The 18487-nt window shown below is 44.4% G+C and overlaps 2 protein-coding genes across 2 annotated transcripts; both read right to left on the bottom strand.

The window, feature by feature from the left end:
• Positions 1–6225: 6225 nt before the first annotated feature.
• On the bottom strand, positions 6226–10183 carry LOC308490076 (protein FAM187B-like; the record flags this gene model as incomplete). Its single annotated transcript, XM_081031834.1, has 2 exons — positions 6226–6616; positions 9426–10183. The coding sequence occupies 2 exons, from the start codon at positions 10181–10183 to the stop codon at positions 6226–6228; spliced, it is 1149 nt and encodes a 382-aa protein (XP_080887960.1).
• A 7499-nt stretch (positions 10184–17682) lies between these two features.
• On the bottom strand, positions 17683–18399 carry LOC308489857 (protein FAM187B-like; the record flags this gene model as incomplete). Its single annotated transcript, XM_081031490.1, has 1 exon — positions 17683–18399. One exon carries the CDS (start codon positions 18397–18399, stop codon positions 17683–17685), a length of 717 nt encoding a protein of 238 aa, XP_080887616.1.
• Between the last annotated feature and the right edge of the window lie 88 nt (positions 18400–18487).

The raw sequence follows: 18487 nt of genomic DNA on the forward strand, positions 1-18487 counted from the left end.
GAATCCTCAATTTCCAGGGCAGAAAGTTAATGGCAAACGTCTTTGTGGGTAACACTAATGAATCAAACACCAGAGGCGTAAACATCTTGTTAAGAGCTGTGGAAATTGTGACGGAGAAGTAACTGCAGAAGCCGTGACAACTGCTTGCTACTAGAGGAAGGAAGTGGTAAAGGGATGGAGAAGTAGGGTGGCAGGGCACTATGGCAACAACAGCATGTGGGCCATCAGGAAAGGAGGCCGGACGCCATGACTCTAGGAACCTGGCAGTCTCCCCTTCTGAGATCCCAAGTGTCTGCATGTCTCATTCATGTGAGCGTCCACACCCCACTGATGGTATCTGGGAAGAGCGGGTAGCAAAGTCAGAGCTGAGGATCGAGGTTTGAAGGCTGCTTTTGCAGCCTAGACAACCTGCCTGCAGGCAAGGACCAGATGAAAGCAAGAGGCCAGGAGTAATCCACGTGGGTACACGCATAGGGGCGTCGCTCAGTGTCCTACCCAGCTCTCCAAAGCCACGGCTGAATGACAACAGCACTAGCTCCTACGGGCAAGCATTCACGAAGCATGTGCTCTGGGCCAGGCAACGTTCTAAGCACTACACATGTATTGATTCATTTGATCCTCCCAACAATAAGGGTGAGGGTGGAAACAGGCACAGAACAGTGACCGCATGAAAGGCCATAGCATTGCGGACTCCTCTGAGAACCTCCTGCCCCCAAAGATGACCGTAAAGTAAGAATAAATCAAACATTAGATTCCCTCAAAGGTGGGATCACTTTCTTGACTCATTTCTTGTGCCTTCACTTGAATTTCAGCTGCAGCGACCACATAAGATAGGAAAGTACAAAAAGCATCAGTGGCCACAATGCAAATCCCAAAAGCACAGGGAGACACATGTCTTGGAGGAGCCACCTTGGCCTTCTAACTGATGTGGGTGTATTACTCACTTAGATCTGTAAGGTGGGGATAGTAATGGCATTTACTAGAGAATCAGTGGAGTCTGGGTGAGTTACCTAGACCCTCTCTAATGCTAGCTACTGTTAGTGTTATGATTATTGCTTTGATTAAAAGAGATAAACAAAGGGATAAAAGGAATGCGGAAGGAATGAAGAAAAGAGACAAGAATGAAGGAAACATTTTAATATCAAGGAGGAATGAAGAGAGTAAGGAAGAAAGGGCTGCGGTCGGGGATGAAAGAAGAAGGTTTCTGTTTGTTTTTAAATTTTTATTGGGGAATATTGGGGAAGAGTGTGTTTTTCCAGGACCTATCAGCTCCAAGTCAAGTCATTGTTTTCAATCTTATTGTGCAGGGCGCAGCTCACTGGCCCATGTGGGAATCGAACTGGCGAGCTGGGTGTTATGAGCACTGCGCTCTAACCAACTGAGCCAACTGGCCGCCCAAAAAGGTTTTTAAAGAGCCCCATGAACAACTGAAAAAAAGTGGTGTCCTTAAAGGTCCTGGCCATGCAGATGAGGCAGTTTGCTGGGTAGGTGACGCGTCCACCTGTATTACATCCCCAGGCCTGCCACATCCAGCCTTCAGAGCCTCAGTTTCACCACGCCCACAGGTTGCTATGAGAACCTGAGGAGCCATACAGCCAAGGGCACTTGATGTCTGAGTTAGGGGGCAGGTGGCATCGCCTGGATTCTGCTCCTGAATGTCATTACACTTACCCAGTTCTCAGCAGACAAATCCAAGGGCTATAAATAGCCATGTCTTGGTTTCTCATAAATGCGTGAAATATGACTTGGCATCTTGCCCAGGCTCCTTGTCAGGGGGGTGGGACTGGTTTGCAGTGAGCGTCAAGGTCATGGCTCAAAATGAACCCAGCTGCTCTGTGGCCCCTGGTGTCGTCCCTACCACCCTATACCCTCCTTGGCACAGGCTCACACTGGCCACTCTGGGCCTTGGCAAGCTCTGCCGGGTGACGCAGGCCCAGCCTCTGCCTGTTTGTCTGGACTCAGCTGTCTGACTCAGACTGCATTAGGTAAGTCCATTTACAAGTGGGCTCCGGGAAGGTTGTGCCAGGTGACAGGGGGAGGGGAGAGGAGGGAGTGGGGGACACATGGCCTGTGAGAGTGCTGGGTTGTCCTAGGACCTCCATGCATCTCACTTCATGAAGTTCTCAGCTGCTGACCTCACCCCTCACTCAGGAGTGGGACCCTGGGGGCAACAGATCCGGATTCTAGACTCTACTGTCTGGGTTCAAGTCTCAGCTGCCCCACATATAACCTTAGGCTTATCTAATCTCTCAGTGCCTCAATTTTCCCATCTGTAAAATGGAGATAAGAACATTGCCTACCCTATAAGGTTGCTGGAAAGATTAAATGGATATGATTTTATCATTGTGGTTGCTGTTATTATACCCTGACGCTCTGAACAGTGTCAGACACAGAGTATCATCTCAGAAGAGGGTTTGTTATTATTACTACTTTTCTACCCAATCTAGTTAAGTAGTTAAGAGCAAGGACTCTGGAGCCAGCCTGGTTGGGTTCAATTCCCAGCTCCATCACTTATTACATATGTAATCTTAGATATGGAGCTTAACCTCTCTGTGCCTCAGTTCCCTCACCTGTAAAATGGGGGTGATGATTACTTAGACTTCATTGGGTGTTGTGAGGACTAAATAAATTAACACCTGCTAAGTGCTTAGAACAGTGCCTGGCACACCGTGGGTACCCTGTTGTTGCTATTGTGGTAAGTGTGCTCTCTTTCCATTGAGGTTGCTAAACTTCTGTGATGTATTCCTGGGGCTGCTCTCATCTCCTCTTGGGAAGCATCTGCTTGGGGATTAAGATGATGCAGAAAAAAGCAGAGTAGAAAGACGAAGAAAGACAACTTCAGAGGGTATCATATGAGCACCTGGATCTAACTGTGCCTGAAGCAGACACTATTCTTGGATTTCTCAATTCCAGGCGCCAATAAATCCCTTGTAGCATAAACATTCCACTTGGATTTCTGTTACTTGCAGCCAAATGTGTTCTAACTAATACAGAAGGCTATTGGGGGGTTTAAATAACAAATAGGGAAGATATGTGAGGAGGGGAGAAGGCTAAGGAACAGAAGTGATAAAGCTTAAGAAGAGTACGCCATGTGAAGGTAAGGTGCCTCCTGGGTTAGAATTCCAGCTGTGTTCCTCATTGCCTTTAGGAAAGTGGTTACAGAATCGATGGAATCATTCACTCCTCCCTGTATAAATTCTTACAATGTGATCAATGTGATGTTGTCACTCTTCCCATCAAGAGATGGAGTCTATTTCTCTGTTGAATCTGGGCTGACCTTATAACTTGTTTTGGATAATAGAACAAGGTGAAAGCGATGCTGTGCTAGTTTCAAGCTGAAACTTCAGGAAGCTTTGCAGCTTCCCCTGGATCTCTTGGACCCTTGCTGGAGGATAAGAGACTGGAGGCTCCCCAGCCAACTGCCATCCAGTCCCCTGAAGCAGAGCCTGCTAGCCACCCTAAGTTGACCACAGATACAGGAATGAGCTCAGTCAAAACCTGAAGAACTACCCAACCTACAGAATGGAGAGAAAGATAAATATTTGTTGCTTTAAGCTTTGGAGTTTGGGCTGGTTTGTTATACAGCACTAGATAACCAATACATCTGGTTGAATCCCACTTGCCCAAGGGCCTTCCCAAACCTGGCCTTCAGGTCACATGGCTAACCAAGGCCTCCCTGCCCCTGTCCTCGACCATGTGTGAGTTCTTCGCCTGGGCCTCAAGAAGCCTTGCAGCTTCCATTCACTTTCTAGGATCCCTGCTACCACATGTTAGACAAGCCTGGGTTGGCCTGCTGGGGAAAGAGAGACCACATGGAGGAAATCCCAGTTGCCCCAGCTGATGGCACCTGGTCCAGCCTACAGGCAGCCAATTCTTGAATATGTGAGAGAGCTCAGCCGAGATCAGCAGAGCCAACCCCAACCCACTGCTTATCAGAGAAGCATAAATGATTGAGACCAGAATGACCAAGCTAGTTTGTAGGCTTATAAGCAATTAATGCTTGCTATTTTAAATCTCTGATTTGGGATGCGTAGAATGTGCCTCAGAGTTGTACCATCCAGGGTTGGGGAAGCTGGATGTCTATGCTTCCACTCCCATCCCTTGTGGATAAGGATTGTTCCTGGGGGCATCAACTAAACTGCTTGGCTGCCAGCCCCTCCCAACCATGCCTGGCCCAGTGGGCTAGTAAGGGGAGTTAGGAAGCCACTGGTGCCTACGGGAACCATCCACATAACTGTTGAAGCTACAGGGTTTTTCAGGGTGGGCTGGGAGATATGGGTGGGTATACTAGTTGCCTATCATTGCATAACAAATTGCCGTACACTTAGGAGCTTAAAGCAACACACATTCACAATTCCCGTTTCTGTGCAGCAGGAGTCCAGACATGGCTTGACTGGGCTCTCTGTCAAGGGTGTCCCAAGGCTGCAGTCAAGGTGTTGGTCAGGCTGCATTCTCATCTGGAAGCTGACTGGAGAAGAATCTGCTTCTGAGCTCATTTGGGTTGTCGGCAGAGTTCGTTTCACTGTGGCTGTGTGACTGGGGCCCTGGCTTCTTGCTGACTGTCACCCTTAGGTCCTGGAGGCCACTTGCGCTCCTAGAGGCTGGCCACAGCTCCCTACCAAGTGGGATTCCTCAACATGGTTGCTTACTTCATCAAGCCAGCAAACCTCTCTCACTCTAGCTGGCTAAGACAGAGGCTTATATAATCTAACCCAATCAAGGGAGTGACATTCCAACACCTTCACCATATTCTGCGAGTCACAGGTGTAGTCCACACTGAAGGAGAGGGAATCATGCAAATGCAGGGACACCAGGAGGAGGAACTCACTGGCGCCACCTTAGGGTTTGCATGCCACAGTGGGGCACCAAGAGCTTTGGGTGTGGATTATGTGACTTCTGGTGACAGGCCTGGGCATTGGACCCAGGCTTGACTCTGGATGTTTCACCTCCAGCCACTACACGCTAAGGGCTGCTGTGGGGTGCAGGACACCAGGGGTTTCCGGAGAGCAGGTGGAGAGGGGGCCCAGACATCATCTTTCACTTTCCCATTATTGGCCCCTTTCCAAGTTCCCTGTGTGACCTCAGGTAGGTTGCCCTGAGCCCTCAGCTACAAATGAGGTTTATAGTAACCCCAACCTCACAGTGGGCTGTGAGAACAAAATGTGTGTGAAGGCTGTACGTTCTGACCATGCCAGGAGGCCCACAAATATTTGCTATTATTATCATCGTTGTTCTGTGCCTCTGCTTCCCAATGGACCCCCTTTAGGTTCTCCATGAACATTCCCCCATTCTACAAGAATTTTGGGGTCCCTGGGCACCACATGAAACCTTAAGTGTTTTGGCAACAGTGTCTTGTATGTGAGGGGTGAGCTCTGTCCTCTCCTCAGTAACAGAAGTTCTGTTCTGGAAGTTTCAAATCTGTCCTGCAGTTGCTTCACAATGGAATATCAGGGCAACAGATTTTACAAGGCATTAATATTTTATTTTTCACTGTTGCACTCTGCTAAACAGTATATATAATTTCTGGGAACAGTCAGGTCTGGTGATTTCCGTGGGTCAGCTAGACCAGGCCTAGTGCCTTGTCCGGTGGAAGGGCCTGTCTCCCCTTCTTGGGGTCTGAGGAGGCTCTTTCTACTGCAAGAACCAGGAAGGGTGGTCCATGTCTCACTGTTCTCTGTCACCACTTTGGCAACACTTTCCGACGTGGGGAGCTATGCCTAAAGGCCCTAGGCATATTTGGGGTAGGGTGGGGCAAGGGACGGGCAAGGAAAAGCAGAACCCAGTGCAGATCTGGGGGACCCTGGGGGTTACCCACTCCCATCCCCATCTCTGCCCGTCCTTGGGAGACTGCAGTGAGTGAGGTGGCTATGATTTACCATCCCCAGAGACTCACCCAGAAAATGGCCTCATTTTCTCACTCACCCCCCCTTTCCTTCCTGGGAGGAATACAGGGCTTGAGCCAGGCAACTTGGGTTTGAACTAGAGGCCCCCTCCAATTACTGGACAGAGTCTTGCCTCAGTTTCCTCATCTGTGGAATGGAGATTGCTAATGAGTTACCAGAGCAGGACCTGGAACAGGGAGGAGCTCAGCCACCTTTCGCTGTGGCCACAGGTCTGTTTGGCCCCCACACATTCAGAGTGTGGTACAGGGCAGGGGATATGGAAAGGACAGTTGAGGCAATTAAAGCACAGAAGGCCGGGTTTCCTGGCCACCGCAGGCTCGCTTTATTTCACCAGCAGCGTTTGTTTGCTTCTTTTGCTCCGTGAAGGGTAGAAGAGCTTGAGCAGCAGCACCCCAAGCAGGCCCAGGATGGTGCCCACCAGAAACATCAGCTCCAGCCTCTTGAAGACATTGTCGGCCTTCCCTTTCCGGGCCTGTCCTGCCTCCGGCTGTTGGCCAGCTTCCTCTTGCTGCAGAATCTCCTGCATATCTAGACCAGGCTTGGGATTGAATCGAGCCATGAACTCCTGCTGCACGAAGCACGTGTAAATGGCTGGTTGGAAGACTTGCAGTCGTCTCCCACCATTGGAGGGGTCCAGGATGGTGGTCACATCCTGACCGGAGAGCTGGCCTTGCCAGGTCAGGGCTGTGTTGTTGGCTTCCCAGATGATGGGCCTGCGAAGGAGGACAAGACCAGCTGCAGCACCCAAGGAAAACGGGGACAGATGTCTGAAGGAGGTGGAGGCAGTGGCCCCCTCCTCTCTGGAGAACAGTAAGCAGCACCCCATCCAAAAAGCACGACATAGCAGTGAGCAAGGGGAGGTGGGGGCACGACGGCTGGGAATTCTCGGAGCCCTGCTCCCTACTGAGCGGGCTACCTAGCCAAATGCTTGCAGCCCTCTGAGCCTCCATTTCCCCATCTGAACACTGGAGGTGTAGCAATTATACTTACCGCAGAGAGTTATTTGGAGGGATTCGTAAGAGTGCTCTCTCAGTAATTTGTGTCCCCCTTTACCTGCTGGGCCTCATGTCCTCCAGTCTCCCCCTCATTCCCTCTGCCCCAGCCACACTGACCCCCTAGAAGTTCCTCCAACATGCGGGGCACAGTGCTGCCTCAGGGCCTTCACCCTGGCTGCTCCCTCTGCCTAGAACGCTTGCCCTCAGTGCACGCAGCTCCCTCACCTCCTTAGTCTTGGCTGAAATGGCACCTTCTCAGCGACACCTTCCCTGCCCTTCTTATGGGACCTTTCGCCTTGCCCAGTCCCATCCCCCATCCCTGCCCTTATCACTGTCTAAAATATTGTATATTTTATTCATGTGATTCCTTTAGTGCTCCACGAGGGCAGGAATCTTTTTCAGTTTTGTTCTGTATGGCATCCCAGATACCTAGAACAGTGCTTGACTTATAAACACTCAGTGGTAAGTGAATAATGTGGAAAGTGAGTAAGTGAATCAGGTATATAACATGCCCATCATGGCTGAGGAACAGAGGGGACACTCAACAGGCTCCTTTGACAAGGCCAATTATCATACAAGCGATAACTAACACCTATCAGGGTGGAACTGCTTGTCAGACACTGTTGTATGTGTCTTTCCAGTCATTTGTCCCCTTAAACATCACAAGTACCCCATGAAGTCAGGGCCAGCAAGACGCTATACTGAGTTGGATAGTGTCTTCCCCAAATTTATGCTCCAATTGGACCTCAGAATGTGACCTTATTCAGAAATAGCATCATTGTAGATGTAATAGTTAAGATGAGGTCAGACTGCAGTAGGGTGAGCCCCAAATCCAGTATGATCCATGTCCTTATAAAAGACACAGACATGCAGACACACAGGGAGAATGCAAAGTGGTGATGGAGGAGGAGAGAGGAAGCCTCTAAGCCTAGGAAGGCCCAGGACTGCCAGCCACCACTAGAAGCAGCATCTCAGATAGCACAGGGCCCTGTTGACACCATGATTTTGGAATTCTAGCCTCCAGAATTATAGGAGAATAAATACTTATTGTTTTAAGCCACTCCATTTGTGGTACTTTATTATGGCAGCCCTAGCAAACTAATACAACCCCTATTCTACAGATGGGGAAACTAAGGCCCAGAGAGATGCCACAGGCCCACAGCAGGAAAGTGGCAGAGCTGGGATTGGAACCTGGGCCTGGCTGAACCCGAAACTTGAAACAGAAACTTCACAAGAAGCACCACTCCACTCAGCTCCCTAGAGACATGGGAAATTCTTGAAGCCTCGGTGACCTCTCTTGATTCTTGTCTCAGGTTTCCAATGACTGGCACTCAGGAACTCCTTGTCTAGCAAATGACCTGGAGTAGGTGTCCCAGTCTGGATGGGAGGAGGGGTCACATGCACTTTCCTGCACTTCTAAATGGTGGCATTTTTTAGGGAGCAGGTGTCACTTTTTTTTTCTTTTTTTTAGGTGTTACTTTTTATACTTAAAGGAGGAGGAAGAAAGGATGGGAAGGAGACAAAATGATACAGAATGAGAAAAACAGAACAGAAGTTACAGCTGGAATAAACAAGGAAAAGAAGACCAGATGGAGGTGGTGAGGCCAGATTCCACAAAGCCTATAGCTGCAGAGGCCCCAAGAGGTTGTGAGGGCTCCCTCCTTGCAAGGGAAAGGCTGCCGCTGGCACTTAGAAAAGGAGGGCATGGGGACCCCCTGGTGTATGTGAGATTAAGGGTCTTTGCTGCCACCTCCCACCACAGGTTTCCCTGGGGAAGGACTGCATCCCTCCAAGCTCGTTTCCCCATCTGTAAATGGACCTCCTTGGAGTCCACAGCTCCTGGGGCCAGGGAGGTGGGATGGGAGATGATGTGGTCCATGAAGAGAGTTTGCCCAGGGACTGGACCCCCAGGAAAGGGGAGCAGCATGAGCGGTTGTAGTGCTTATAACCAGGGTAGGGTTGGGTGGATTGGAGAAGAGGCGGCACATGGGGAAACTTTCCAGGGGCTCCGGGCAGAAAGCTAAGAACATGAGTGGGAGCTCCAGGAGGCAAGCCTTGATGGGCATGCCCGAGACACTGTCCTCTCCCCCCAGAGCCTGTTGACCCACCCAGATGGGTCAGAGGCCTCAGAGCCCCACAGCTTCCCAGTCTTCCCCCAGCACAGCCCCACCACTCACCTGGGCTTCTCCTATCCCTGCCCTGACCACCTTGGATTGTCTGCTTGCTGGGCTGGGGACTTCCTGAGGGCGCAAGTCTGATGAACACCATATCCACAGCATCGCCCAGGGCAGGGCCAGTCAGCTGAGCCCTCCCTGAGTGTTAGCTGTCTTTCTTATACCTCTGTGATGCAATAATATGTGGGCACTAGGGCATTCTTGCTAAAGTATCTGAAGAAGCCAGTGTAGAGAGCCTGTGGGGCTGAGCTGCAAAGAACCCCTCCCTCTCAGCACAGATTAACCACAAAGGCTCCCAGACTGGGAGAGCCTGGCTAGAAGCCTAGGGCAGGGCTGGTGCCCGCTTCTATCACCTGTAGATGGATCCTAGGGGGCAGGTGAGCCACGCAGATCCTGACTCCTCACTGAGCTCGAAGTTGTCAAAAATGATGTCTGTCCCAAGGGATGTTTTGCACTGGACGTTGCAGGCTTCCACCTGCATCTCAGGCCGCATGCGGCTGGACCACAGCCTAGAATCTCCCAGGTAGAACCAGCAGGGCAAGGGTTTCTCCAGGGGTTCCTGGATGTAGCAGTACCCTAGGCGTTTGCGCTCACCCGGCTTCCCACAGCGGTTACAGTCCTGCCATGGCTCCCAGTAGGTAAAGATGATCTCCTTGCCACCCAGACTCAGGGTCTCATTCTGCAGGGGCTTTTGGCCCAAGCCTCTGTGTGTAATGTGCAGGGTGCTGACGTCCTGGAAGTCAATCTCATACTGCACCACTTGGATGCCATTCTTGTCCCGGCAGTTGTAGATGCCCGTCTGGGATGGTAATGGACTTTTAATGAGAATGCTGCCTTCAGGCATTATTTCTATATTTGAAACAGTGGGAGGGTGGCTGTACCAGTTGGTCTCATCTTGCAGGAAGAAGTAATGCCACTGTGCCCCAAAGGAGTTGCAGTGAAGAAAGACATCATTGTTGGAAAGTAGGGCCCGTTGGCATTGCTTCCCATGGGGACATCTGACAGAAACATAGAGCCCCAGCACTGGGACAGCAAAGCTCAGCAGCAGCCACAGCGTGGTCAGCATGGTGGACTGGGACTGTGGCTGTGGGTCAGGCATCACCCTGGTCATTGTGAGGTCACCCCTGAAACTCAGGCTTCAACCCGGGCAGCAGAATGAACTGAACTGCAGTTCACCCCATGCGTGTGTAAAGTCATGTTCCCTATTTGTTTGGGGACAAGTTAACAACCGTATTTCACTTCTCTTCCAAGCCTTCCACTCTGGTGGACAAACTTAATCTGTCTATTCAGGATTTTCTCTACCATCCCCATGCTTTGGCATTGAAGTGTCACATGGGAATATTCAACACATTTTGTAGGTGCCCAAACACCTACTAGGTTCTGGGCACACTTTTCAATGCTGGGGGTGGAGGTAAATAAAGCCTCTGCTTATGACTCTGACCTCTTACCCATCCCCACCCCAACCTCTTCTCTCCAGCCATGCTGGCCTCACACTGTCCCCAGAATACAGCAGGCAAGCAAAGGGATCCTGCCTCAGGACCTGTGCACATGCTGGTCCCTAGCTCTTCCCATAGATATCTGCATGGCTCAATTCATTTCAACTATAAATATTTTTTCTCAGTTGGTTGCTTCCCAAACCCTTTCCTAAACTCCTTCTTAGCCTTAAAATTAAAAATAGTTACTGTGCAGGCTTGATCTGCCTTCATTCATTCATTTCACACATGTTTACTGAATGCCGACCATGTGCCGGCTGTTATTCTAATCACAGCAGTGAACAGATTAGACAAAGCCTGTTACCTTCTAGTGGAAGAGACAGATAATAAATATACAATATATAATGTCAGATACAGTAGATTCTTGTTATGCACAGCAATTACTTTTCTAGAAAGTTGCTCAGCTAGCAAATACTGAAACACTGCTCTTAGGAGAAATACAGGGTTAGGGTCCTACATGCCTTCGGTCATAAATTTTTTTGTCAACTGATCAACACACGACCTTGGTTTACATCTTATTTACTATATATTGTTGATTCATTAACATTGAACTTGTAGCCAACATCACTTTAACTCATTTCTGAACAAAACTAATCTAACACATATATTTTCTTCATAAGACATATCACAGCCTTCTATGCCCAGGAGAAGTTCAGATGCTGATATGGCTGCCTGGTTAGTATATTTAAAGGGTGTGGAGGCCAGAGTAACTAAGGAGGAGTGGACAAGGGGAAGAATGGTGAGTGGGTCAGATCTGAGTTCACCTAGTCTTTGCTAAGACATTCTGCCTTCTTCTTTACCTGGCTCCTTAAGGCTGGGGGCTCTCTTAGCCATGCTGCTGCCCCATGCAGGGACCTCTACAGGCTGTATTTGGCATAAGCTGTATGCTTAGACTCTGGAACTGTTTCTTTTATGGTATCTTGCTGCCACCCCAAGAGTGGCAGATCCCCTCTGCTCTCACATTCTCTCTCCTCTCAGGTCTACAAAACCATCTAGATTTGTGTGTCTTATAAAGTCCTTATATCTAAGACACATTAACGTCTATACCCCTGTTGTTTCCCTTTTATCTCCCTCCATCTCTGTCTTTCACCTCATCCCAGAGAATCTTTTCTAAAGAGGAGAGCAGGGCTATGAAGAGACTGTGGGAAAGCCCACTTCTAATTTTCATTTTATCTAGGTGAGAAGTCACAAACTGGCTGAAGAAATGTTTTCATTGGTCTCATAAGGTGTTTTTATATATTTAAATGAGCACACTCAATATGTAAAATCTAAGAGATTTCATACAAGAATCCATATACCCTGCCAGTCTATAAATAATGTGGGTAGGATTTCTGCTTATTGCTATAATTCAGTAGCTTATACCAAACCAACACTCTTGAAGATAGCAAATGCTATTTTCTTTAAGATAACATGATTAATATGTCTAAGACATGACAAGATGAGGATTTGGAATCTATATTGAAGAATCAAATGGAAATAATAGAAGTAAAAAATAAAAGGTGTGAAATTAAGAATTCACTAGAAAGGGTAACAATCTATTAAACACAACAGAAGAAAGGATTAGGAAAATGAAAGATAGGTCCATAGAAAATATCTATACTGAAGCATGTAAAGGATAAAGATAGGAAAATACAGAAAAGAGTGTAAGAGACTTATGAGACACAGTGAAAAGTTCTAGCATTCATGTAAATAGAGACCTAGATGAAAATGAGAGACAGGAGCATAAGCAATATTTGAAGAGATGCTGAATGAAAACTTTCCAAGACTGATGAAAGACATCAAGCCACAAATTCAAGAAGGTCTTCAAACTCCATACAGGATAAACACAAAGAAAACCACATATAGGCACTTCATAAGAAAACATTCTTGAAAATCAAAGAGGAAATCTTAAAAATGTCCAGGGGAGAAAAAGATACATTACTTTCAAAGCAACAATCATAAGACCCTACATTAACTTTTTAAAAGAAGAAATGGAAGCTGAAAGACAATGGAATGACATTTTCAAAGCACTAAAAGAAAATGACTGCCAATCTAGAACTCTCTATATAAAAGTCTGTATACTGTAATGAAAATATCCTTCAAAGATGAGGGGAAAAATAAAGATATTTTCAGATTAAAACAGAATTCACCACAGCAGAGCACACCAAAAGTGATACTAAAGAGAATTCTCCAGGCAGCAGGAAAACAATCCCAAATGGAAGCGAGGTGGTGCAGGAATGAAAAGCCCCAGAAGAGTAAAATGTGGGTAAAACTAAATTAATATTGAGAGTGTTTTAAAATAATGTCTCATAGGGTTTAAAATATACATGAAATAAAGATACCTGATAACCATTCCTAGTATACAAGGTTGGTTCAATATCTTCAAATCAATTAATGTTGTACACCACATAAACAAAATGAATAATAAAAATCATATGGTCATATAAATAGATGCAGAAAAAACATTTGACAAAATCCAGCATCCATTTATGATAAAAACTCTCAGCAAAATGGGAATAGAGGAAACATAACTCAACATAATAAAGGCCATATATTACAAACCCACAGCTAATATCATACTCAATGGGGAAAAGCTAAAAGCATCCCCCTTCAGATTAGGAACAAGACAAGGAAGCCCACTTTCACTACTTTTATTTAACATAGTGCTGGAAGTTCTAGTCACAGCAATCAGATAAGAAAAAGAAATGAAAGACATCCAAAGTGGAAAGGAGAAAGTAAAATAGTCATTATTTGCAGATGATATGATATTATATAAAGAGAACTCTACAGATTCCACCAAAAAACTATTAGAACTGATAAATGAATTTAGACAAGTAGCAGGATACAAAATTAATATTCAGAAATCAGTTGCATTTTATACACCAATAACAAAATGTCAGAAAGAGAAATTAAGAAAACACTCCCATTTACAATTGCATCAAAAAATCACCACCATCACCACCAACAAAAAAACCTAGAAATAAACCTAACCAAGGAAGCAAAAAACTGGTACTCAAAAGATTATAAATCTTGAAGAGAGAAATTAAAGAAGATACAAGCAAATGGAAACATATACAATGCACATGGACAGGGAGAATTAATATAGTGAAAATGTCCATACCACCCAAAGCAATCTATAGATTCAATCCAATCCCTATCAAAATACCAATGGCATTTCACACAACTAGAACAAATAATCCCAAAATTTATATGGAACTATAAAAGACCACAAATAACCACAGAAAGAAGAACAAAACTAGAGGTATCACGCTACCTGATATCAACTCTACTACAAGGACATAGTGATCAAAACAGCATGGTATTGGCATAAAAACAGACACATAGATCAATGGAACAGAATAGAGAGCCCAGAAATAATTCCATGCCTAAATGATCACTTAATCTATGGCAAAGTAAGCAAGAATTTACATTGGAGTAAAGATAGTCTATTCAATAAATTGTGCTGGGAAAACTGGACAGACACATGCAAAAAACAAAAAAACAGAAACTGGACCATCTTCTTATGTCATATACAAAAATAAACTCAAAATAGATTAAAGTCTTAAATGTAAGACCCAAAATCATAAAAATCCTAGAAGAAAATATGGGAAGTAAACTCTCAGACATTACTCTTAGTGATATTTTCACTGATATATCCCCTCAAGCAAGGGAAACAAAAGAAATAATAAACAAATGGGCCTATATCAAATTAAAAACTTTTTTCACTTCAAAGGAAACCATCAACAAAACAAAAAGACATCCTACTGAATGGGAGAAGTTATTTGCTAATGATACATCTGAAAGGGGTTAATATCCAAAATTTATATGTAAAAAAACTCATATTACTCAACACCTAAAACCCAAACACTCCAATTAAAAAATGGGCAGAGGACCCGAATAGCTATCTCTCCAAAGAGGACACATAGGTGGCCAAGAGACATATAAAAAGATGCTCAACATCACTCATCATCATAAAAATGCATATAAAAACCACAATGAGATACCACTTCACTCTTGTCAGAATGGCCATCAATAAATTAACAAACAACAAGTCTTGGCGAGGATGTGGAGAAAAGGGAACACTTGTGTACTGTTGGTGGGATTGCAAATTGGTACAGCCACTATGGAAAACAGTATGGAGGTTCCTCAAATAATTAAAAATAGAACTACCCAGCAATTCCACTCCTGAGTATTTTCCAAAGAAATCCAAAACACTAATTAGAAAAAATATATTCATCCCTATGTTTACTGCAGCGCTATTCACAATAGCCAAGATATGGAATTGAAATGCCCATCAATGGACAATTGGCCACAATGGAGTATTACTCTGCCATAAAAAAGAATGAAATGTTACCATTTGCAAAAGTATGGATGGACCCAGAGGGTATTACGCTAAGTGAAATAAGTCAGACTGAGAAAGACAAATACCATATGATCTCACTTATATGTGGAATCTAAAGAACAGAATAAACAAACAAACAAAACAGAAATAGACTCATAGATACAGAGAACGAATGATGGTTGCTAGAAGTGAGGGTGTTGGGAGCATGGGTGGGAAAAGTGAAGGGATTAGAAAGTACAAATGGGCAGTTACAAAATAGTCACAGGGATGTGAAATACAGTATGGAAAATATAGTCAATAATATTGTAAAAACTATGTATAGTGTCAGATGAGAGAGTTATTGGAGGGAATCACTTCATAAATTATATAAATGCCTAATCACTATGCTGTACAGCTGAAACATATAATATTGAATGTCAACTATAATCTTAATAAATGTATAGTCACAGAATATAAAGTACAATACAGGGAATATAGTCAATGGTATTGTAATAACTATGTATAGTGTGAGATGGGTAGTAGACTTGTTGGGGTTATCATTTTGTGAGGTTTGTAAATGTCTAATCACTATGTTGTTTTGTACACCTGAAACTAATTTTAAAAACCATTAAAAAAATACTTGATAACAAGAACACAACAGATGAAAGGAGAATAAATGGAGCTAAAATATTATAAGGTCTCTGCATTGTCAAGGAAATGTACAAGTACAAATTCATATTGTATTCTAATGAGTGAGAATTAATGTAATCTCTTGAGCAAATGATAAAAGAATGCATATCTAATAAGCTAACAGAAGAGGGAATGGAATAATTAAAAACTGGTAAATCCAAAAGCAGGAAAAGACAAAAGAACCAAAGAAGAGACAGAACAAGTAGGAAGCAAATAGGAATATGGTAGATTTAAACCCAACTATATTAGTAAGTACATTCAATGTAAATGAACTAAATATTCCAATTAAAAGACAAAGATTTTCAGACTTAATATGAAAAACAAACATCTAAATATATGCTGCTTAAAAGAAACTCACTTTAAATAAAAAATATTGAAAGTTGAAAGTAAAAACATGGAAAAATATCATGCAAACAGTAACCAAAAAAAAACTGGTACAGTAGCCATACTTATAACAAAAAGTAGACATGAGGGCCAAAAGTATTACTAGAGATTACAAGAGACATTTTATAAAATGGTCAATTCAGTAGAAAGATATAAAGATCCTAAGTTTGTATGAACCTAAAAGTATATAAAGCAAAACATAATAGTGCCAAAGGTTGAAATAGACAAATCCACAATGGAATACGCAAACAAAAATTTAGTAGAAATATAGAAGATTTGAACAATATGATATAAATTTGACCTAATTTAAATATATAGAACACTGTACTCAACTTTAGAATATACATTCTTTTCACATTCATATGAAATATTTGCTAAAATTGACCATATTCTAGGCCATAAATGTTAAAAGAATTTAATCACATTTTTCACCAGTAGAATTAAGCTGGATACATATGATAAAAAAATAATAAGAACATCCTCAGATATTTGAAAATGATATAATGAAATGTCTAAATAACCAATGGATCAAAAGAGAAATCACAATTGAAAAATAGAAAATATTTTTAACTGACTAGAGATGAAAATGTAACATATCAAAACCCATGGGATGCAGGTAAGTTGTGATTAGGGGGAAACTTACAGCCTAAATATATACTTTGGGGGGAAAAGGATAAAAACTAAAGAGTTTAGCAAGCATTTCAAATACCAGAAATCAGATAAAAAACAAAAGTACAATTTAAAAACACCAAATAAAAAAACAAAAATAAAAAACCCCAAAAGTTGTTTTTTAAAAAAGATGTATGAGATTGATAAAGCCCTAACAAGACTAATCAAGAAAAACGGAAGAGGACCTAAATAACTAATATCAATAATGAAAAATGAGACATTATTCCCAATCTTAGAAGCATAAAAAGATAATGAGAGTGTATTATAAACAACTTTTGCCCAAAACTTCTGAAAATTTAGATGAAATAGATAAATTCACTGAAAACTCAGCAACAGTGGCACATGAAAAAAAATCTAAACAGTTCTATACTTACTATTAAAGAAATTGAATCTGTAATTAAAAACCTATGCACAAAAAAACCTACAAAGCCCAGAAAGCTTTACTAGTGAATTCTTCCACGCATTTCTTAACAATTAAGAAATGACATCAAATCTTTCAAAACCTTTCCAGAAATAGAAAAAGATGGAACACTTCTACACTTCTATGATGCCTGCTATCAAAACATTATATGGGCATTACAACAAAGGAAGACATATACTGCCAGATATCATGACTTATTATGAAGGCATAATAATTAAAACACTGTGACATTGGTGCAAGGATGGATAGACAAATTGAATCAGTCAGAGCTCAATGAGGAGACAGAAACCACACTAGTGTCTATGTTGACATGAGCATGAGACAGAGTGTCTTGGTCCCTAGGTTTTTATATTTGGTCTCCCCTGTACTATCAGGAGCCTGTGAGAGCAGGGAGTAGGTCTCTATTGGTCACCACTGTGTCCACATTACCACCCATATAGGGCCTGGTTCAGAAGGGGCACCAGGCAATTCCAGATGAATGAACATCTGAACAAGCCAGTGAAGAGATCCCTCACTGCATAGACTGACCATGAAGGCTTATGGGCTGGGAGACAGAACCTGCTTTTCCACTAGAAGATAAACTCCGGTCCCAGGTGCGCACAGGAAATAAAGCCTGGGTGAGGGTCAAAGGCTGGGCTGACGCCCTGGATCATTCACCTGTAGATGGAAGCCAAGGGGCAGGTGAGCCACATGTTGTTGGTCAACTTGCCCAGCTGGTAAATGTCAAAGACGAAGAATGGCTGGTCGGTTTCCTTGAAGTGGTCGCAAGGTACATGGCAGGCTTCTACCTGCAGCTCAGGCCGCATGCGGCTGTATCGTACGTTCTCCCCTCTCAGATAGAGCCAACAGGGCATGGGTTTCTCCAGGGGCTCCTCAATGTGGCAGTACCCCAGGCGTTTGCGCTCACCTGGCTCCCCACAGCGGTTACAGTCCTGCCAGGGCTCCCAGTGGGTGAAGATGAGTACACTGCTACCCAGCCCCAGAGTCTCATTCTGAAGGGGCTTTTGGCCCAGATCTTTGTGTGTAACATGCAGCGTGGTGACATCCTGAAAATCAAGCTCATACTCCACTATGAGGGCACTGTCACTGTCCTGGCAGCGATAGAGGCCTGTCTGGGAGGGCTGAGGGTTGGTCAGTTGGAGGCTGCCCCCAGGCAGTTTCCTTGTGTTAGGCATTGAGGAGACCAGCAAGGGATCCTCCTCCAGAATGGAAGAGAAGTACCAGACTGCCTTTGGATCGTCACACTGCAGGGCAACATCATTGCCCGAGAGGAGGGCCCGCTGGCAGACACTCTTGTAGGTACAGCTGATTAATATCTGGGTCCACAAAGTGGGGAGAGAGAGGCTAAGCAGCAATAATGTACTCAGCATTGTCGCCCGAGACTACTGCTCTGTCGCCCGAGAAGGAGGCTTGGAACGACCCTGGGCATTGTGAAGTCACCCACAGAACTCAGGCATC

The sequence above is a fragment of the Rhinolophus hipposideros genome, assembly GCF_964194185.1.
Source record: "Rhinolophus hipposideros genome assembly, chromosome: 21".
Taxonomy (NCBI): Eukaryota; Metazoa; Chordata; class Mammalia; order Chiroptera; family Rhinolophidae; genus Rhinolophus; species Rhinolophus hipposideros.